General features: G+C 29.7%; 1 protein-coding gene and 1 long non-coding RNA gene across 2 annotated transcripts; both read right to left on the bottom strand.

Moving 5' to 3' along the window:
* Window positions 1-13,968: 13,968 nt before the first annotated feature.
* Window positions 13,969-17,217, bottom strand: LOC108455157 (protein NRT1/ PTR FAMILY 1.1-like). Its single transcript, XM_017753757.2, has 4 exons — window positions 17,013-17,217; window positions 16,682-16,899; window positions 16,041-16,597; window positions 13,969-15,027 (listed from the first exon to the last, which is right to left on the bottom strand). Exons 1-4 carry the CDS (start codon window positions 17,107-17,109, stop codon window positions 14,088-14,090), a joined length of 1,812 nt encoding a protein of 603 aa, XP_017609246.1. The 5' UTR covers window positions 17,110-17,217; the 3' UTR covers window positions 13,969-14,087.
* Window positions 17,218-22,769: 5,552 nt separating this feature from the next.
* On the bottom strand, window positions 22,770-23,820 carry LOC128280657 (uncharacterized). Its single transcript, XR_008270755.1, has 2 exons — window positions 23,754-23,820; window positions 22,770-22,938 (listed from the first exon to the last, which is right to left on the bottom strand). It is a non-coding gene; the product is annotated as an uncharacterized LOC128280657 (long non-coding RNA).
* Between the last annotated feature and the right edge of the window lie 318 nt (window positions 23,821-24,138).

Genomic DNA, 24,138 nt, shown 5'->3' with positions numbered 1-24,138 from the left:
TTTTGGAATCGTTACAACTAGGTCCAGCTAACCCATAGTTTTGTTTTTGAAACTGTTAAAATTTTAAATGTTGTCATTGGTGAATATTGATTATTTTTTATGATAATGATGAGTGTGAAGTCTTGCTTGCGATTGGGATTGTTTTGTAATGTGAATTTTTGTTAGTTTTGATTAAAGGGTTGAATCAGTTAAATACTAGAATTCATGGGTATTTGTATGGAATATAAAGTACATTTGGACTAGGAATAAGGATATTATATTCAGTTAACAAGATTGAATGACAAATTTTGCTAAAACTTGAGATTTTAAGTTTAGGGACTAAATTGTGAAAAATTTTAAATGTTTACGGGAAAATGTGTAATTAATGAAAAGTTAAGGGCCATACACATTAAATAGAATGTGAAATATGTATGAGATTAATATATTGTATTTGATTATTATATAGATCAAAAAGATAATAACTGAGGAAAAGAGAAAATAGCGGATTAGTCCCTATGTGTTGATCAGCATTAAATAGTAGGTAAGGTCATGGTATTTCAATACATAAATGAATTTATACTTGTGTTCTTATATTATGATTCATTAGTTAGTATGTTTATAGAAAATTATTGTATGATTGCACATACGTGTCCCTATTCGTACTTCGGTACCCTTAATTGCACATACGTGCCCCTGTTTATACTTCAGTACCCCTGATTACACATACATGCCCCTATTTTTACTTTGCTAGTCCTAATTGCACATATGTGCCCCTATTTGTACTTCAGTACCCCTGATTGCACATATGTGCCGATGTTTGTAATTCGGTATGCCTGAATGCACTTTCATGCCCCCGTTTATGCTCTGGAAACTTTAAATCAAATAAAATATGAATTGTATTTAATTGTACTTAGATTAAATTTTGTATTATGTCCTTACTAAGCTTTAAAAGTTTATCAGTTCTTATGGATTGTTTTCTAGATAAATGTTGCTGACAGTTTAGAGGGATCATTTAACTGGCTCACACTATCCATCTAAATTGGTAGTTTTTGTATCTCCTAGGGTAGTGGCATGTATATATATATATATATATATATATATATATATATATAGTTAAATATGTTAGTTTGGTACACTTTGAGACTTTACCAAATTATGTCACTTGGTTGTTTTTAACATACTTGTAATTAAGGTTCTTATGGTATGTTTTGAATGGTTTGGAGATGATTAACTGTAGTATGTTTTGGTACCTAAATGGACTAGGTTTTTATGTATGAAATGAAGTATGTGAACATGTTTAGGTAAGTGATGTTTAGTTGCTATTTGTGGTGCTTTTGAATAGCATATTGGTTAGTTGAATTAGGGTCTTGAAAATGGCAAAAATATAGATGCTTTGATGATATTTTAGGTCCCTTTAAGTTGTGTACAAATGGATTGAATGTTTATGCATGAATTGGTTTTGAAAGGGTTTGATTTTAGGTAAATTTTGGGTTCACACGGCCTGGTGACACGGCCGTGTGTCATCTGATGATTTTCTTAGGGTGCAAGTCAGCGAATTACACGGCCTAACACACGACCTAGCACACGGGTGTATGACACGACCGTGTAAGCCTACTCAGTGAGTTGCACGGGTGAGAACACGGGCTGGGACACAGTCGTGTATCTGTAGTTCGAAAGTTACACCGCCTAGAGCTATGTCACACAACCGTGTGACCCCTGTTTTGTAAATTTTGTATCTTTTTCTTAAACTTTCTAATCTATTTCAAATTAGTCCCGAATTATTTCTAAGCTATTTTTAGGTCCCTGAGGGCTCCGTTTAGGGACAGTATGCATGTGTATAAATATTTTATGATGTCATTTAAATTATTGAACGATATAATGTTTAAATATTTCCAATTGTATGGTAATGTTTCTAACCCTAATCCAGCAACAAAGACGGGTTAGGGGTGTTACAGTTTGAACGTGCATAACATTATGAGTGACATTATTCTGTAGATTAACAGAATAAAGACCATCAGATAAAAAATCATTCCCAACAAGTTTATATTTATAAAATAAACTGAACCCAATATTTTAAAAACTAAAACAATACCCAAATGGTACAAGTCTTGAAATAGAAACTAAATTTCTAGAAAAACTAAGAATATAAAAAGTCTATTCTAAAATTAAAACAAAACCACTCCTAAGCACTAATTCACATGTTCCAATTGCTTCTACATGCGCCTCCATCTTATTTCCTAAATAGATGTGTCGCTCAACTCCCATTGGTTCCCTAAGGTTTCTTAATCCTTGTAAGGAATTTGAGATATGGATTGTAGAACCAAAATCAATCCACTATGTGTTATAACTAACATTAAGCATATTTGACTCAAATCAAACAAGTGAGATTAAATTACCTTTCTTTTCAGGTCAGCTCTTAAACTTGGCATAGTCCTTCTGTAAGTGTCCCTTCTTTTTAAAAAAAAAACACTTGGACTCTTACTTTATGTCAATTTAGGGTTGCATTTTGGCCTTCCCCTTTTTTTGGCTTGGACCATCTTCTTTCCTTAAGCAATCGTAAGTGTACTCTCTCTTATCTCCAGTATGAGTCTAGCCTATTTCTAATCACATATGGTCAAAAGCTCATCGATAGTCCACTTATCCTTATGTGTGTTATAGAAGATCTTAAATGACCCATACAGAGGTGTAAGAGTGTTCAATATAAAGTGCACCAGGAAAGATTCAGGCTTTTCAACCTCAATTGCTCTCAGTCGAGTTTTTAAATCTCTCATCTTGTTGATGTGATCACGTACACCTTTCATAGTAGTGAGCTTTACTAATGTGAACTTCATGATTAAGGTGTTGGCTAATGACTTTTAAGAAGTTTTGAACTGTTTTTCAATAGCCGTTAATAAATCTTGGACATTCTCATAATGCTCAATTGAACCACTAACATCAACAGGAACCTTACTCTTTATGAACATGATACTTAAGCGATTAGATCGCTCTCATTTTTCATACACATCAAGATCATCTTGAGTGCTAGTTTTAGTAATATGTGGCTTAGATTTCCTTATGGCATAGTTAATATCCAAACACCCCAATTGGAGAAGAACACTCTCCTTCCAGAACTTAAAATTCTCACTAGTTAATTCAGGGATATCTACTTTATTATCAGACATATTCACAGGTTGTAAAACTGCAAAATGAATGAACATACATGCTTAACAAAAAAATTGAGGCAAATAATCATAATATACCAATGCAAATTATGTAAATAATGAATCTAGTGTCATAAAAATTGTTTGGGGACACACTTTTAATTCAATTAGATCCATTTTATGATAGAATTATTTACTATCTTTTTTATAAAATTATTAAATTCATTTTCATAACTCTTGTGGGTAATTATGAAAAGTCATTTAATAATTTTATTTTAATAAATTATATAATGGGATTTAATACCTATGCTTTTCGTATGTGATTTTTAAGTTTAATAATTTTATTTAACTAAAGATGTTGTGGCTAATATTTAACTAAATAAAATTATGAAAATCACTTAGCTAGATATTAATCCTTAAACTTCATTCAAGATTGTTGTTAAGTTGCAACATCTAATGTCTATAAACCTTATGAAATCCTTACTACAATAAATAATTTCATTAATTAAAGTTGTTTTGGCTAATTCTCTAATTAAATAAAATTATTTGGATCCCTAAAATATAATCTAAAGTTTTATTACTAAATACATTATGAAATAAGTTTAAAACTTTTATGCACCTAAAAATATATGTAACTAATAACAAAAAATTATAATTTTTTACTAAATTATTTATAATATAATTAATTTTAAAATTTCACTTTAACAAAATCTAATGATTTTGCACAAAAGTTTGCAATAAAAATTCTCAAAAAATTTTAAAACTAATAATTCAAAGAAGCATGACATTGTTATTTTGAGAAACTTACAAACTTTTAAAACCAGACAAGATAGCGATAAACCATGCTTTGATACCAAATGTTATCATAAATAATGATTTGCAATATAGTGCAATGGAAAATATCGACCATAAATATCTCCAGCCATTGCTTGAACTAAATGCAAAAATCTAAATAATGCAACACCACTGTCGAACATGTCAAACCACTGACGATGTCGTTGAATTAAGCCATACGAAAAACTAAAAACAGCTAAAGTCTTCTAAGCACTTGAAAACTTCATTAGATGAATTTTATTATTTTTAGTGCTTAGGGATCTTATGCTAATTAGTATTTATAATAGTAGTTCTCCATAAAAAATCACTAACTACACATCCCACTATCTCACGTACAAATATGTGTAAGTTGAGGAGATCAAAAGTGAGAATGAGTAGCAAAACATAAGGGTTATTCATGAATTCCCACAGAGAGCTTGGAATTGGGATAGTGGCATACAATCCTCTTGGTAGGGGATATTTTGGAGGAAAAGGAGTTGTGGAAACTATGTCTAATAGGAGCCAACTGATAATGAGACAAACAACAAATTCTCAGTCTTTTTTGCAGTGAATATGAAAGTAACAGGGACGGAGGGAGATGGATGGTGGGGGGGGGGGGGGAGTGCTAATTTTTTTAATATAAATATTAATATAAAATTATTTTTAATGGGATATGACATCTTATTAGCTGAAATTTTTTTAATGGCACTAACAGTAAGTATCAACTTTAGTAATTGAATTTACGTTTAGGTACCTAAATTGATCAAAAAATAGTTTAGCTATCTAACTCAAACAAATCCAATAGTTTAGTTACCTCCTATTCTGTTAAGCTTAAATTACAAAATGGTACCTAAATAATTTTTCTCAACTTAGTACTTTTCTCCATTACTCAAAGCAGTACTTAAACTATTCTTTATTATCTAAATTGTCTCATTCATAATAAAAGTCTCTTAATAAATATTGTTGTGACACATGATACTTTTAAGTTAAAATTAAATTAAAAGAATAAAATTAAATTGAATTATAAAAATAAAATGTAAATAAATTAAACTATTTCAATTTTTACACTCTCTCCTACCTCACGATTCTTCTCTTTTAATGCACCTTTTTACTATTAGATAACTTTTATTTGCAATTCTCTTACTATTTTTTTCTACTTTAACTTCTTTTTAGTATTTAAATTTTATGCTTTAATTTTTTAGAGGTTCATCCAACATTAATTATTTTATGTAAAATAGAATGAATTTTGAATAGGGTGAAAAAGGAATTAAAATTGAGGTTTAGGAATAAAAAAAGCTCACTAGAATCTGAGTTCTGTCACCGAACATGGGGTTTTGATGAATTTTTGACAAATTCTTAAATTTTTCACATACAAATCTTGGATAAAAAACAAAAGAAATAAATATGTTTATAAAAATTTAAAAATAATATTTATTTTTAAAAAATTTAATTAAAAATTGTCATACTAAAAATTCTTTTAGCGAATGAGAATAATTTAAATAACATAGTATAGTTTAAGTACTATTTAAGTAATGAAGTATAATTTAAATACTAATTACTACAAAAAAAATACCTAACTTAAGAAAGAAACTGTAATTTAGATACCATTTTATATTTTAAGTCTAAATTATATAATATCTTTTAAACAATATCTCTCGAATACCCTTTTTTTTATAAAAGTATTATAATTTTTTTTTTGTTCTTAAAAGAAAAAAGTATGAAAAGCCGATTCATAGTAGTACTAGTAGTTTCTTCTTTGCATGTGAACATAGAAACATAAAATTATTTTATGCTAAGATGAAGAAAAAGTGAGATAAAAAGGGAAAGAAATTCGTATAAAGAGAAAGATCTTATAATAATAGCACAACTTTATGTTTGAAACACATTATCTTTAGAAATTCGGAATCAAAGTATTCCAGATCTTCACGTTTCTTCTTTTTTTTAATTATTTTTTAATGTAAAAAGAATTTTTAAAGTTCAATTGAGTCTTATCTCGATTGGTATGGATATTGTTGTCAGTACTGGAGGACGTGAGTTTAAGTATGCTAAAACACATTACTCTCCTATTTATGGGTTGAGAAGGAGCTATGGATAGTTCTAAACTGTATCAATAAGAACAATTATGAGCAGAACCTATAATGATATTGTTCAAAAAATTAAAGATTTGCAATTACAAATATAATATAATTATAAGTATCGTATAGTTATAAATACAATATAATTACAATTATGAATATTGTATAAATATAAATATATGTTTGATGCTATAATGTAAAATTAAAATAGTACAAATTACAACAAATGAAGAATCGAAAATAATCAGATTAAATTAAAAAATTGGACAAAACTCACATTTGGCACACGCAAAAGAATTGATAAAAATATTTACTAAATTCTCAATTTTAAAATTAAGTAAATTAATTATTTAAAAGATAATAATTTAATCATTATTAATTTCGAAAATAAAACGATGATGCTGATGATTTTGCATTCCCATCATATTTATACTACGCAGTGATAAGAAAAAGAAAGAAAATGAATATTAATTTTAAACAAAAAAAAAAGTGTCAAATGTTTTTGGTGCATGTCACTTAAAAGTAGTATGAACCTTTTTACTTACTCTAAATTAATTTTTTTATTAAAAATTTATTGTTAAAACGGTGACATGAAAGGTAATATTTAACGTGAAATTAATTTTTATTTAAACAAAAAGAGTATAAGTACCATATAGGTCCATGTACTAGGAGTCGAATTGCATTTTGTTTTTTTTACTCAAAAATGAGCAAATTAGTCCGGTATGCTTGATCAAAGAACAAATTGGTCCTTTTGTTAAAAATTACTTCCATTTTGACTATTAAGTGCCGACGTGGTTGTCGAAGCAACTGAATAGTGACATGTGACATACTATGTGTGCATCATGCTTGCATAGTAATATTTAAAAAAAATTAAAATAAATATTTTCATAATTATTTTTAAAAACCACCTCAAGATGAAACTAGACCAATGGTTGTTCTTGTTCAAATAAACTTAGACAACTATTTGTTCAGGTTCATCCTGAACATGATTTTTTAGATAAATATAAAAATATAGAAAATTATTCAAAAAAATTTTTGAACAATCTCATTATAGGTTCTAATCATATCTGTTATTTTTGACACAATGTCTAGAACTACCCATAACCCCTCCCCAACCCATAACTAGGAGGATAATGCGCTTCAACGCACTCGAACCCATGTCCTTTTGCATTGGCAACAATACCCATGCTAATCAAGTTAAGACTCAATTGACAATTGAGTTGATATTTTTAGTTAATCATGTTGGTGAGTCTTATTTTATTAATTTCTTATAATTCTTAATATTTTTAATAATTTCTTATAATTCAAATATATACACACAAATATATACAAGGTTGTCTAGGTTCATCCTAAACATGATTTTTAAATAATTATTAGAAAATTTTATTTATTTGTTTTGGATTTTTATTTTTTTAAATATTTGCAAACATGGAAAGGTACATATGGAACATCACATATGATTGTTTGGTTGTGCCATCAACCACATCATCACTTACCTACAAAAATGGATGAAATTTTTAACAAAAATGGATGAAATTTTTAATAAAATGATCAATTTGTTCTTTAATCTAGCTTACAAGAACCAATTTATCTAAGTAGAGAAGGTAAAATGCAATCAAACTTAGAGAAGGTAAAATGCAATCAAACTCCTACATCACTTAATTCTACGCCACTTACCTAAAAAAAATTGAAAAGGCTAGATAATCACTTAACACAAATGGAGGGAAAAGTATTATGAAGGTTCCTATACTAGAAGTGAGATTGCATTTTACCCCTTTTACCAAAAACTACAAAATTAGTCCAAGTATGCTAGATTAAAACGCAAATTGGTCATTCGGTTAAAAAATTATCAATTTCTACTGTTAAAAAATGGTCCATATACGTAAACATGAGGGATATGTGGCATACCACGTGTTACTGTTTCATTATTTCATCAGGCACATCAATTTTTAGCAATATAAATGATCAGTTTACTCGTTACTCTAATATACAATGATTAATTTGCTCATTTTTTAGTAAATGGAGCAAAATGCAATTTAACTCTTAATATAAGGCCTTCATGATACTTTTATCTACAAATAAATAAAACTTTTAACAAAAAAAAAATCAATTTATAGGAAACCCCATCAATCGATAATAAAAAGATGGGAATTATATGTAACAAATTGAAAACTCGGCCACTTTATTATCTTCTTCTTCTTTTTTTTAGTTTCATTGTGATTTGGTCAAGTTGCAGGGTAACCTTCAAGGGTAGGGAGGCTAATCAAAAAAATGGTACTTTTGCTATTTACCTTTTTTTATTAACAATTTTATTATATGTTCTGATTATATAATTTTTTTTTACATTATACCTAGAACTATTTATGGTCCTTTCCTAACCTATAAATAGAAGGATAATGTGCTTCAGCGCACTTACATCTACATCCTCCTATATTGACAACAATGCTTATACCAATCGAATTAAGACTCAATCGACTACCCTTTAGTTTTTAAATGAAAACAGATGCAGCTATTATGGAATAATTTTAAATATTCATCACAATATACGTATTGGAGGATGAAAAATGAAGGATTAACACTTTAATAGCACAAGTTGGAATTATAGATAAATTGAGGTGTGAACAATTGTCATTCACTTCCATCTCATACGGGAACATGAAATCCCATCATAACAAAAATAAAGGGAACGAATTTATGCTTTAGAATTTCATGAGAACTTGGAATTGTATAGGAAGTGATGAAATCCCATCATAACAAAAGTTATGGATTTAGTCCTTGTACTTTTTTAATTGGTCAATGGTCTCTATACTTTTCGAATTTTAAATTTTAGTCTTGATTCAAACAGTAATTGTTTAAATTCAATTACTAGTCTTGTACTATACGTACAATTATAGATTTAGTCCATATTTTATAATTAGATCATTCTGAGTCGGGAATTTTGAAATTTCAATTTTGACGCAAATAACAAGTTGACATAGCATTACATGTATTATAATACGTTTAACGCATCAATTTTTGGGAATAGAAAAAATCAACTTATGAATTTAATAGTTATCATTTGATAAGGATTGAAAATTCTAAAATTTGAAATGTACAAAGACTAAAAATAACCAAATTAAAATATAAAGACTAAATCCATAACTTTCAAAGTATAGGGACAAATAGTATAATTTAACCTTTTGGTTTTATTTCTCCATAGTTCAGGGTTTTAAGAGGTTGAAGATAAGGGTTTCTCAGGGGTTAGGCTATGGGTTAAATTATAATTTAACTTTTTTTTTCTTTTGACTAGGTGGAAATCAAGTGTAAAAATTAAGTCATGTTTATCAGTAAACATTTTACACGTGTTTTTATTTAAAATTACTTTTTTTCCTTATTACCATGTGAGTTGCTCAATTTTGAAATTCACACAAATTAAATTACTCATCATTCTTTGATAGGGATTAATTTACTAAAATTTAAAATTAATAGGGACTTAAGAAGTCTTGTTGCCTTAAATTTTTATGATTAATATATCAAAAATCTCATATTACTAAATAATATTTAAATAAGGTGTTGTTTGATAAACTGAAAAATTAAATACAGGGAAAATAAGAGTTAAAAATTAAGCATTGAAAACTGAAGTACTAAATTTAAGTTATAAAAATATTGGATATATTACTTAAAATTAATTACGAAATATAATTATATTGTTTGATAAATATAGATATTAAATTATAAAAATTTTAAATTTTACATTTTATCCTTAATTTGTAGACTTTTCACTTTGTTCTAAAAAATCAAATTTTAAACATAAATTTTTATAAAATAATATAATATTAAATAAATAAAATTAATTGAAAGCTCTTATTTAATTATTTTCTACATTTTTATAAAAATTATCAAATTATTTTTATTTTGAATTATCAAACATATATAAAATATTAAATCATTCAAAATATTAATTTTCAATAAATTTAAAATTTTTCAACACTCTTATCAATCAAGTCCAAAGTTCTTATACTTTGTAAGTTAATCTATTATTTTTACCTCTACAACTCTTAATTTCAATTGCAGTAATTTTTCTTAAAATTTCTATATCATGTTGTAATTTTATTAATTGTAAAGATTTAATTTAATTTATTTACTAAACACTCAAATTCAAATATATAAGATTAAAAATTTTAAATTTTCATATTTAATGGGTAAAAATAATAAATCAGATGTTTAATTAGGAGATAGTAGTTTGAAGATTTTTGATATATTAACTAATTTATCTCGACTATTCATGGAACGTGAGAAGCAGATGAATAATCATTTATTTTTGGAAACAATCAAAAAAATTTGGGAATCTTACAAGATCCATTTGTTCTTTTTTCTCTGATAGATGGTCAGAACTTTATCAGGGTTCGAATCTTACTGAGAGGTTCACTAAAGATCAGAAATTGTTGAAGAAAGAACAAGATGTTTCTTTTGTCCCTTCTAGGCAATCGGAAAATATAGAAATAATTAGTATATTCAAGATAATTACATATTTACAAAATACTGTCTCAATTCATCCTATTTCATCAGATTCGAGATGTGATATGGTATATATATTATTTACTTCTTTTTATATAGTGTAGCATCATGATTTTTGGTTTTTATTTTTTCATACAATGCCTAGAATTACTCATAGTCCTCCCTAATTTTTAAATAGGAAGATAATATATTTTAGTGCACTCAAACTTATGTCCTCCTGTGCTAATACTAATATCGATGCCAACTGAACTATAACTCAATCTTTTTTGAATTTATTAAACATTCGTATATTTGTATAAAATTTAAAGGGATTGAAATAGATGATAGTTGTACTCAAGTGATCCAACTTCACATAATGGAGATAGGATTTTTGAGGATTAATGATGAGGAGGACGTGGATAACAACAATTTGATGTTTGCCCACTAATAATTAAAAATTATGAATTTTATATTTAAATTATATTGCTTTTAAAGTATGAGTTTGGAACACAAGCTTTTTATTTAAATTTATTAAACTAATATCAAACTATGTGTCATTATATGATGATAAGAGTTGCGGCACAACTAATAAAACAATAATGAAAAAAATTGTAGCAAAAACTATTAACAATACAAATTATAATTTAAATTCATTTTTTTCATTAGCGAAGTCAGAAAAATTTTGAGGGTTGAAATTAAATTATAATTTTTACGATAGTAAAAATATAATTTTTAAAAGATTAAATGAAAATTTTATTATTTTTAAGGGGAGTCAAAGTGTAATTTTATCTTTACTAATTTAAATTAGAATTTTAAAAGACCAAAATAGAAAATTTTTATTTTAGGAAGGCCGCCAGCCCCTAAATTCGCCCTTGCTTAAATTGCAATTTATTTTTTCTATCTATTTTTTATTATTAGTTAATAACTGTATTTAAATAATTCAATAATGACATTCTCAAAATAAAACAACTCTAAAAATAAATATTTTTTTTCTAATTTCCCAATTCTATAATCCTCTCTCAAGAAGGTATCTACAGTATGTTGTTGGTTAAATAACAAGTTTGAATGTAGATTGAGTCTTAATTCGACTGGCATGAGTATTATTGCTAATATAGAAGGATGTGGGTTTGAGTGCACTGAAGCACATTATCCTCCTATTTATGAGTTAGAGAGGGGCTATGGATAGCTTTTGATATCGTGTCAAAAAGAACAAATATGATCAGAGCCTATAAATTACTTTAATGGTAAAAATAAACTTTGACCCTTCAAAGATGAAAAAAGTCTCAATTTAATCCTTTTAAAATTCTAAACTAACAAGCATATACAAAAAAAATTGAACTTTAACGTCTTTAAATTTCATAATTTAATTTGACACCTCAAAGATAAACTTATGACTTCATCCTTACTCTAAAAATAACCACAAAACAGAACTTTTAATTAAAAAATCATCCCCAACCACAACTACTCCCCTTTTTGGAAAAAAAAATTAAAAGACAACTGTAGACGATTTTTTTTTCAAATTAATTACAAAATAACACATGTCAAGTATCATGTGTTAAATTGATGACATCACATATTATGTCATAATTATTTTAAATTAATTTTAAAGTAAATAATAAAAATTATATTATCACTAATTAAAAGTAAATAATTAAATGATAATATCGAGTATTATTTTATTTCTAATTAATTAAATTAATATAATACAAATAATAAATAAAAGAGTTTACTCTTTGTGGATTACTTCAATAAAGACTGTACATTTTACAAGTTCTCTTTTATTTAAAGGAGTGACACTATAAAAGAGGCTACCTCTAAACTATTCTACACATTCATAAGTTTAAATATTCAAAAATTCTTTGAAGGAAAGAATTTTTAGACTTAGATCTCTCTTCAAAATCTCAAGAAATTTCTAAATAACTTGAAGAAATCTTGAAGAACAACATATCAGGTTTGAAGAAATCTACCTTTTGATCGTGTTTAGCCAAAGAAAGCAGGTTAAAAATTCATTTCAAGAGCAAGTTACCACAACATGTGAAACAAACCACATCTTTTCAAGATCAAGCCTAAATAAAAATTGGATTGAAGCTCCACCAAAAAAAGAAAAAATTAAAGGAAATTTCTTTATAATCAAGAAATTTAGAGTTTATAAGTTGTAATTCTTTCAAAGTTGATAATTAAAATTTATTGCCAAATTTTCAAAGTTAATTTTCGACTTGATATTTATGTGTATAAATTTCTGGCACGTCCAATAGGGATATCTTTGCCTTTCATCTCCTTTCCAAAAATCAAAGTTTAAAGTTGCAATGACTTTTGGACTTCACTGCCAAGCATCAATGTTCTTGCTTATCCCCATGGCACTAATAGAGTTATTTGGTCAAATTTCTTCAATGTTAAGTGGCAATCCACCTATTATGCATCTTTGCCAAATAATGAACTAGAAGAAATATCTACTCGTGGATCTAAAGTGTAGCCCGTCGATTGTCATTCAAAAAGAAAGTAAATCAAGCGACAGTTTTGTCCTAGCATCTCCCCCAAAATTAAATTCTAAAGTGATGAATGTCATGAAAATTGGCACCACAATTGGAAGAAAAATGACATCTCTAGCAAAAACGGTGGAGATGCCATAAGTATCAAGGAAAAGAATGACTAAATTGCTTTCATGATGGAAAGGGTTTTTTATCTACTGAGAAGAAGCTAGCCAACGAAGAAGTCCAACATGAGAATTTGCAAGAGAGGCTGTTGAACAACCCAATGCGCATGTTGCTAAAAAACTTTAATTGAAAAACACTGAAGTTGTCGTTGTCGATCAACTCAAAGAACTCATAAAAGAAGTTATTAAAGAATAGGTTGATTGTAGTCAACCTTCGTAAACTTATGTCAAGTCATACTCCCATAAGATTGATCGTCTGAAAATACTTGTAAATTATCAACCTCTTAAATTTCAACTTGATATCAACTTAATTTTTGGTTTTTGTTTAGATTCTAAGATATGTTTGATGATATAACTATGGTTGTAGTATTTTATGAAATACTAATGCAAAATCCATAACTTATGAACTTTTTCTTAATTTAATATTAATTGACAATGTGATTTTGGGATAAAGATGTTAAAAGATATAAGGTTAATTGTTATAGTTTTAAACTAAAATTATTGATTTTTTTAAAGAATTACATTTAGGAATATAGATAAAGATATTAATGCTCATAAATTATTTAAATTTATTTAAAAATACTCGAATTAAGTCTGACAATTATTGAACTGAGCTCAAAGCTTGAACTTACTACTATTTTCAAGTGGAGGCTATTACACAACCTACTGCCAACTAAATGCAATATACAAAACAAAGGTCTGAATGTTGATGGTAGATACATTCTTTGTGGCCAGTGGAGGGATGGGAAGATATATTCCATGTGTTTTGGACTAGTAACAAAGTCCTTGATGCTTATAACCATCTTGAGACATGGTAATATTTTTAGTTGCCTTTATTTTACATGAAAAAACATAGCTACTTATATTTATTTATATAATAACAAAAACAAAAGAAAAAGAGAAAATAAATTGTGCTACACAAATTCTAGGTAAAAACATAGCATTGAAAGATCAATGAGTAAAAACAATGGGAGATGCCACTCCCTTGGCATGGTCACCTAGTTCTAGTTCTAGTTCATCTTCAGTGCCTTCCTCTTCATCCCATACTATTTTGTTTTTGTTGTCACTAGATCCAAAAGCCCAGCAACAGATCAAGTAAAAAAACACATTAATCACACTTAAAATTGTAAGAATCCAATAATAATAGTCATAATGACCCATATTAAGGTTGTTTGACACCCAACTCTGTTTTCCTCCTTTTGAGGTCAACTTATCTACTGCTCCAACTATAAGGCTACCAACCAAGTTCCCCACCGCCATCCCAAGGGCAAAAAGTGCTACTCCAATGCTAGCCATGCTCTTAGGGAACTGAGAGTAGTAGAACTCTATTTGTCCAATTGCATTGAGTCCCTCGGCTAATCCAATCAGGCTGTATTGTGGCACTAACCACATTCCACTCATGTGCACCATCCCATGGGGTTTGTCACCCAATCCTTGTCTTATTGCGGTGGCTCGCCGCTTGCTCTCCACCATTGCTGCCACCGCCGTTGCCACACAAGATATTGCTAAGCCCATTCCCATTCGTTCTTTCAAGCTGAACCCTCGTGATCGTTTGGTGAACTTAGATAGCAAGGGGACTATGATTTGATCATAGGTAGCGACCCATATCGTGAGTGTAATCATTGCGAAGACGCCAAAGGAACCAGCAGGGATTTGTAGTCCTCCGGGAATTAAGTGACGGTCCATGACCCTGGCTTGGAGCACCGGAAAGGAGTGTTGGCTTATGGATACGGCGATCATGATCCCACTAGACCAAATGGGGAGCACTTTGATTAATGCTTTCAATTCTTCCACTTGTTTCACAGTGCATAGGTTCCATGGATTTATAGCCTTGCCATCCATGTCTATATCCTTCTCCGGATTTCCGATCATACAAGCTTTGTTAAGAAACCTGACAAGAAATTTGACATAATACATGACATTATTGTGTGGACTTCAACTCTATTTTGGTTCGAGTGTCTTATCGTTTTGTGTTTGCTAAGAATGGGTTTAAATCTCAACATATATAGTTAAGTCTTTTAACTAGAACATTCAAATGTCAAGCATATGTCTAACACAAATATAACTTCAGCACAAAAAAAAAAAATTCATGGGGCACTTAAGAACACGTCAAAATTTAAAAATAAAATTAGACACGATCAAAACAAGGACAAGATACAATTAGAGATGTTTGAACATACCCGACCACAAATCAAGAATTTTTTTTTTTTTAACTTTTAATGGTTTTCTAAAAGTTAACTCTTTTTTACTTCAAATTTTATTTTACATCTTTAAAAGTTATTTAAACATTAATAATTAATTGATAACTATTCACTTTACATTATTTCTTTTGAACCCATTCATTTTACATTTTTATCATCTATTACTATATAAAATATAATTTTATTATTATCAACACGTGTACTCTAATTTTGTTAAAATTATCGTATCACTATATCTATATTGTAACATATCAGTGGGTAAAAGTATCATGGAGACTCCTCAATTAGGAGTTAGATCGCATTTTATCCCATTTACTAAAAGTATGAGCAAATTAATAATTGTACATTAGGTTAAAGAGCAAATTGATTTTTTCTATTAAAAATTTTATTCAATTCTATTGTTAAAAATTAGTATAGCTAACAGAATAACTAAAAATTACACATGACGTGCCATATGTACCTCATTTTGATATAGTGGGACCAGTTTTTAACAGTATAAATAGATAGAATTTTTAACACAATAACTAGTTTGCTCTTTGATTTAATGTATAAGGACTTATTTGTTCATTTTTTTTGTAAAATGGGTCAAATATAATCCAACTCTTAATATAAAAGCCTTTGTATTACTTTTACCCATATTTGTATTATGTGTTCATATCCGTTCCTCCTAATCAATTAGAGGTCATAATTAGATATTAATTACCTCAATTTTTGTGTTGGTGCAATAAGCTTGGAACCTTTGTGATAGTACCATATGCCTGGATCAGATTCCATTGCTGGCAAAGCCAAGTGTTTGTTGTGCCAAGCTGCCACCATGACTTGAGCAAAGCTTGTAAACAAGCTCTTATCAGGCATCAATTTAATGTAAAGTGGTGAACCCAATAAGAACATGACTGTGGAGAGGAACATGAGCCCTGCTGGAACTCCATAGCCTATGACCCACCCGGCTGCATCTTGAATATACACAATAACAGTTACGGAAACCATGAGTGAAAGTCCAACTGAAGCATAATACCAGTTGAAGAAGCTTTGCAACACCCTCTTGTTTTCAGGGTTGCTAGGATTGTACAACTGATCAGCACCGAAGGCCAAGGCACATGGCCTAATGCCACCGGCTCCGATTGACATTAAAGCAAAAGATGAGAAGAGAAGCGCCAGCTGAGCTGCTTTTGGAGATGCACAACTTTCTGTCGCCAGACCGTTGCATTGAGGAGGCCTTGCTTGCGGAAGGGCAGCAGTTAACCATAACAAGCTCATTCCCTGCCAGAATAACCATACATCATACATTAATGTATCCGTTTTCTCCTTACGGATTAACCGTTTTAAGAAAATACTTTTGCTTACAAGAAGGCTGACGAATGTTCCGAGCGCGATAACGCGAAAGCGGCCGAGGAAAGAATCAGAGAGAAAAGCACCAAGGATTGGCATGAAATTCGAAATTGCAGACCACAGGAATAGAACGTTAGCTCCCTTGGCATTGGACATGTGATATTCATTTATTAAGTACAAAATCATATTTGCATGAAGACCAAAGCTTGCAACTTTCTCAAATGTCTCGGTTGCTGCATAAACAAAAACAATTTAATTCCACATCGATTAGTTAAGGAGTGAATCAACAATCCTTGTATCTCAATATATCTTAAAAAATTAAAAAATAGATGAATTTAAGGCTTACATATAACAAAAGGCATGGTCTTAAGGCCACCCAGTTTGGTGGTGAGATGCTTCTCTTCTTCACCATGTTTCATTTGATCACAAGGGTTCTTCTCCATTGATGTTCTTCACAATGCAAAGAGCCAAAGAGTGTATTTGGTGAGATACCAATCAAGTGAATTGAAGGAAACTTGTGTCCTCAAGGCCTCAAATATAATATCCTTATTTTTACTAACCATCACTAAGGTTAAATTCCAAAAATGGTCCTTGTATTTATTCGGATTTAATCCTTTTATTTTTTATTTGTTTGAAATTGGTGATTTTGTTACAATTTAGTGGAACTGTAAAAAATTACACAATATTAATCCACTGTTTTATGTCACGTAAACAATTTAAAATTTATAAAATTATATAAAATTATAAAAAATTACAAATTATGAAAATGACCTCTTAAAAATAAAAATATTAAACAAAAAGGTAAAATTACATAGAAATTTTCTCCCTACTATTCAAATTCCTCATTTTTCAATCCTTTTAACCAATTTTTACCCTTGAAGATACAACCTTTTTTTTTATTATTTTACATGTAATTATTTGAGTATTATGTGGGTGTACACATTGATATATGCATATACTTTAAAAAATTAAAATTCACAAAAAATAGTAAACACAAGCTTTCAAAGAAAAGGGGGAAAAAGAAAGCCATATTAGAAAAGGAGAAAAAGAATTGGACTGAAATCAATGGACTCAAAAGAGAGAGAGAGAGAGAAGAAGAAGAAGCAAATCATAAACAACCACAAAAGCAATCCTTTTCAACTCAAAAGATCATTAGAAAAGTTTGATAAAATTCCTTTCTTTTTTCCCTCTATATTTTATTTTCCTAATTTCACTCAAAAATAAATAATTGCTTATTAAGTTTAGGTTTAATACATAATTTAGTATTTTGAGTTTGACATTTTTAATGTGATATTTTTGTTATTTTTTGGTTCAAACAAGTATTTATATTTGACAAAAGCTATACACTTTTTTAATGTGGTACTTTTATTATTTTTGGTCTAATTATGTACTTATATTTTATAAAAGTTATATATTTTGGTATTTAAAAAGTAAAAGTGTTAACTTTTTAATGTTTAATTCGGTTTTAGAGTTGAGATGAGAATACATTATTAACTAATAATATTAGTAATTAACTTTCATCAAATTAACTTTAAAACCCGAATTAAATCAAGTCCATCATAATGTATTTGACAAATTAAATACAAAATTAAATAAATTCACAATTAACACTAAATTTATGGCTAAATTATAAAAATATGTTAGAAATTATTTTTGAGAAAATGTGCTGAATTTTTGAAACTACCGATATAATTCTCAACCATTTTTTTTTTTGTTGATTCAAGAAAAATTGGGTATTGGTTTTGGAATATTAATGATATATAGAAGAATATCCATGTCTATCTTTTCAATAAAAATTTTATAAAAAATAAAATTTCCAGATTAATCGAATATTTCTTCTTTTATTATTTGCCAAATTTTTTTGCTAATTTTAATATTTTATCTTGATAACTTATTTTGTTAGAACTACTATTTATTTCTTGGGTTGGAAATTGTTTTCTTGTCTTTTATAATTAGAATTTTTGTATTTGATTTTTGTTTGTGTTTGTTCTCTTAGTCAGATCTCTTTTTTTTTTTGTTAATGAATAATTTGTCCACCCCATAGATTGAATTTGAAGGGATGATTTGTGAATCATCTTATTACTGATTATCGAATCCTTTTTAGTTTCGCCCAATTCATATGTTTCTCTCATCCCAAAAAATGGAATTGGATTTATTTTTTAAAGTTCTTTTATTATTCCCTTTAGAAATAGAATGCTTTAAGTGGTCCATTTTTTTTTTGTTTCATTTGAAGCTTTTCGAAACAATTTAGTTTTTTATTTTAAAATTGTTAAAGCTATAAAACATTTCGTTTTCATTTTTTTTTAGTTCTTTAAAAATAGGCTCAAAAAACGAACTTCGTTTTTTAGGAGAGCCGAAAGGTACTTCAGTTTTTATTCCCCAAACTGTTAAAAAGCAAAAATCATTCTTTTGACCTTTTATTTCATTGGATCTTTACGAGAGAGTTGTAGTTTAAATCTGTGCCAACGTTTCAGGCAAAAAGGAAATAGGATCTTTATCTGAATACCGTTTGTTTACCTGTTTTTTGAAAATTATGTTTCGGATAATTGAACACCATTATAAGTGCATTTAACATGCATTTCTCAATTCCAATCCGTTAAATCCTCAGACCACTCAGGAAATTGAAATAATAGCATACGGGCAATGTTTTTAACTATTATCAATGAAGGTAATATAATATATTTTCTAAGAATTGATTGGGTTATTAACACGGAGCCCCTTATTACTTGAGCAAGTAAAAGACTATCCCAAGCTTCTGCTATTTCTATCCTCATTTTCTCTTCTCTTTTGTATTTTTCTCTTTTGGCCTCGTCTTTTTTTCTCGATCTTTTTTCTGTATAATTAGAAATTTTTTATTCTTTGTTTTTACATATCCAATTTCAAGATATTCGTTTCAGCGGTCCAAAAATATCAAAAGAAAAAAAGAGTAGTTTGTCTACTCTGTCCAAAAAAGAGGGGAATGTACATTTGCTTGAAACAGCTCCCAAGTAATTGTTTTACGCCTTTGGGAACGTAATTGTTTTACATTATATAAAAAGTGTTTCGATTTCTGTCATAATTGTATCATACTTCAAAAAAGTATTTCGAATTTCGAATTCTAAAAATGTCTTGATTTATTTTCTTACATTTTCTTATACAAACATAGGATTTCTTTAGATCAATTCAAATTGATAAATTAATTGTATATCCACTAAACTAAAAAAAGGGAGTTTTCTCTGTTGGGTTGAAAACAGGGGAAGGAGAGATATAGTAATTCAAAGAAATAATGATTCATAAAGTTACAAAATTGAAACTCAATGGGTTAGTTTCGATAACTCAGATAAAGCTCTTATATATATGTGCTCTGTGATCCGCTATAGTATAAATAGAAAAAAATTTTATTATTCTATTATTTAATTTTTTATTATAATAAATCGAATATTATAAAAATAACAAATTATTATAACACTAACATAACAAATACAAATAGGCGATAGGAAAATAAGAATCCCCCTTTATATCTTATTCGAGTTAAACCAATTCAAATTACTTCAAATTTATTTGTCGTACAAAAAAACTTTTTGAATTCCCTGTAGAAAGAGATTTGGGCATTGAATTTTATGTAATGATCAATAAATTCGATTTAATTCTCTACCCATACTTGCAAAAATCGTAGCAACAAACTAATCTATTCCATAGCTATAGCTATTTGGAATTGGAATTGAAGAACAAGAAATACCCATATTAGTGTTTAGTGGTTTCAAATAGAAATCTAAATGAGGCGTGGCCAAGTGGTAAGGCAACGGGTTTTGGTTCCGCTATGCGGAGGTTCGGATCCTTCCATCCCAGAGCATACTCTATTTATATATCAGAATAACCATATCCGAAGTTAAATTGCTCTTTTTTTGTTTTTAAATAATCTTCTTTCTAACATTCAAGTATTGGAGAAAATGTGATTCTTGCTTTTGATTTTTAATGATTTCTTAAGATGGGCACTCAAACAACTATGAGATTGTTGGATCTATTCTACAGAGTTATTTAATCTATTGGGTTATTCGAAGATGCACGGTAGATTTAAAAAGATTAGTTTATTTTGTTTTTGGAGAGAGAAAGAAAAATATTGTTTTTTATGTGGAAATGAAAATGTGCCTTATAGAATGCATTCGCGTCTTCACTTTGTTAAAAATTGTTTTTCTTTTTCTTTCTTGTAGTTAGAAATTAGAATTTTATAGATTTTTTTTTGTCTGTGTTTGAGATAGACATTGTTATAGTTTTAAGGTATGTTTGAATTTACGGTAGTGTCATGGAGCTAGGTGACCTACAAATTTCATCTATCGTGTGAGTATGGAGCCATCAGTCGAGAAGTCGAATCATGTTGCAACTCAAAGTTCTAGTTGATGGTGATTAATACGGTTTCGAGTTGAAGTGTAACTAGGGTTTCAAGTTTACAAAGATTATGCTGTCAATGGATGGAGTATAGATGGGACCCCAATTGGCAGTGGTTATGCGGGCACGACAACGAGTTTTTCCTCATTAGAGAATGATGCTTTATAAAACCCAAACAAAAGTACGAGGAAGAAAAACATAGTGGCATTTTAGTATAATCAAGTAATTCATTCTATCCATGTCCACCAAAGACAGTAACCCCGTTACTATAACCTATGACAGAATTGGGATGTAACAGGTTTTACTAATAAGGTCATTATCTTTGGTGGAGATGGATAACACAAACTACTTGATTATACTAGAAGACCCCTGTAATAGCCAATTTTGGCCTAGGTCAATAAAACAAATAATAAAACCCAAATATTAGTAAGCCTAATGTCCAAATCCAAATTACAAAGTAAGTAGCAGGTATGAACTAACCCAAACCCAATTACAAAGCCCAAAACAAATCAACCCTAGCCCAACTATCCTAATGTAACACCCCTTACCTGTACCCGAGACTGAGATCGGATACGAGGCATTATCGGACGTGTACTTGAATGTTTACAGGAATTACAGTTTATAAACTTCCATTTCAAAATAAAACCAATCGAATTACATCTCAATGTCCCTATTATGGGCCTACGAGGCCCAAAACATATGTCTAGAAAGGTTCGGGACTAAACCGAGAACTTAGGAAAAATTTCAAGAAAAATTCTAGGTTAGTGTCTCACACGCCCGTGTGAAGACATAGCACACGCTTGTGTGCTTGGGGACACGCCCGTGTGCTTCGGGATACGCCCGTGTCCCCTACCCATGTGGAATTAATTGGATTTTATTTTCTAATTCGAACCTACAGGGGTTTTCACACGGCCAAGCACACGCCCGTGTCCCTGGCCCGTGTCCTTCACACGGCCTAGACACGTGTAACACCCCATACCCGAGACCGTTGCCGGAGTCGAACACGAGGTGTTAACGGACTTAATTCATTAATTAAACAGCTCATACAATTCATTTTAAAATTTCCAGACAAGCTGGCTAACTGCATCACAGTCGCTTTAAAAATCATATCTCGAGTTACGAAACTCGAAATCCAATTCCGTAAATTTTTCCTGAAACTAGACTCATATATATATGTACTAATTTTTTTCTAGAATTTTTGGTTGGGCCAATTAGTACAGTTTATTAGTTAAATTCTCCCCTGTTTCAGGGTTCAACTACTCTGACCTCTGTGTATTACGAATCAGATATCTCCCTGTACAGAGCTTCAATGACTATGCCGTTTGTCTCTAATAAAACTAGACTCAATAAGGAATCTGTACATATAAATTGTGATTTCTAATTATCTTTGTAAAATTTATGGTAAATTTCCAAAGTCAGAACAGGGGATCCAGAAATCGCTCTGGCCCTGTTTCACAAAAATTTAAAAATCTCATAAAATATAGCTCATATACCTGTTTCGCTTATTCCATATGAAAATAGACTCATCAAGCTTCGATTCCATAACTTATTCATTATTTAATTCCATTTCTACTATTTTTAGTGATTTTTTTAAACTCACGTCACTGCTGCTGTCTGAATCTATTTTATGGTAAATTTTACCTATTTCATGGTTTCCATGGATTAGCTAGCAATTTGACATACATAATACCAAATATGATCATGATTAGCCATTCCAATGGCTAATCATTACCAAGCATTTCTATTTCCATACCACTCAATAACCATATCATAAGACCATATATACAAAATGATTATAATGCTATACATGCCATACTCAAAATATACAAGCCATTATGCCAAGATGGTATACGGATAGTGTGAGCGTGCCTCCGACCGTTTCCGATTTCCGAGCTGGCTTGTCAACACTACAAGGAATGAAAAGGAGGGAGTAAGCATAAATGCTTAGTAAGCTCACATGCAAATAGCAAGTAACATAACCATATAAGCAAACATAAAACATCATTTGCATAATCATCACCAAGACATTCATATCACCTTTTCATTTATCATCTTACCATATTGTTGTTATATCGAGTTTTCAACCCGAGGTTAAGTACATACCTGTTCAAAGTATCCATTTCACAACACTTACCAATACGTCCCTTTCATCTTGAGTATTCCTCCATTTGAGTAGAACTTTACCCGTTGAACACATCGGAATATAATTCGGATACATGGATAACTTGCACATAAGTGCCACATATGTAGCCAAGCTACCATGTAACCCGCCCATAAGTGAACTCGGACTCAACTCAACGAGCTCGGGCGTTCGCATCCATAAGTGAACTCAGACTCAACTCAACGAGTTTGGATGCCTAGTTACATCTCACGAACTCGGACTCAACTCAACGAGTTCGGACGCTCGCATCCATAAGTGAACTCGGACTCAACTCAACGAGTTCGGATGCCCAAATATCCCAGTGACATGTCACTTGTATCCTAATCCATTCCTAAGGTTCAACGGGACCTTTTTCCCAATCATGTGTCTCAACCATCTTCTACGGAATGCCGATACCGATACTCGGTAGTATTTCATATTTTCCAAGTATATCACATAATTTGACATATTATCAAACAATTATCACAAGTATAATATTTCATAATAATTATCATATCATTTAAAAAACATTAAAACATTTAAAATAATAACTATGTTACCAACATTTACATATGAACTTACCTCGTATGCGAAAATGGCTATTTTTACCATTTCGTCCACAACTTGGTATTTTCCCCATTTTAGCCCGAATTTCAGTTTTCCTTGCTCTATCATTTAAAATATAGTCTAATTAGGACTCACATTATTCAAATTGACCCAAAATCATATTTTTGAAAAATTACAATTTTGCCCCAAACTTTTGCATATTTACACTTTTGCCCCAAAGCTCGTAAATTAAAATTCAGCCTATTTTCTTATGTTTTATGACATGCTGATCATTTTTCCCTTCTATGGCAACATCAAATTCTCACTTTAACATGTACTTATGACTATTAGGTATTTTTACCGATTAAGCCCTTTTGCTCGTTTTCACTTAAAACCGAGTAGCACAAGTTGTCTAACATAA

This window comes from Gossypium arboreum, chromosome 9, assembly GCF_025698485.1.
Source record: "Gossypium arboreum isolate Shixiya-1 chromosome 9, ASM2569848v2, whole genome shotgun sequence".
NCBI lineage: Eukaryota > Viridiplantae > Streptophyta > Magnoliopsida > Malvales > Malvaceae > Gossypium > Gossypium arboreum.
The sequence above is the reverse complement of the archived record's forward strand: the minus strand, read 5'-3'. Positions and strand labels throughout refer to the sequence as shown.

Bases quoted from the DNA above. Each gene is read 5' to 3' on its own strand.
- LOC108455157 (XM_017753757.2), bottom strand. From the start codon at position 17,109: ATGGAGAAGAACCCTTGTGATCAAATGAAACATGGTGAAGAAGAGAAG. The intron at 16,900-17,012 runs GTAAGCCTTAAA...TTGTTTATGCAG, and splicing joins GACCATGCCTTTTGTTATAT to CAACCGAGACATTTGAGAAA. The intron at 16,598-16,681 runs GTAAGCAAAAGT...TTATTCTGGCAG, and splicing joins GAACATTCGTCAGCCTTCTT to GGAATGAGCTTGTTATGGTT.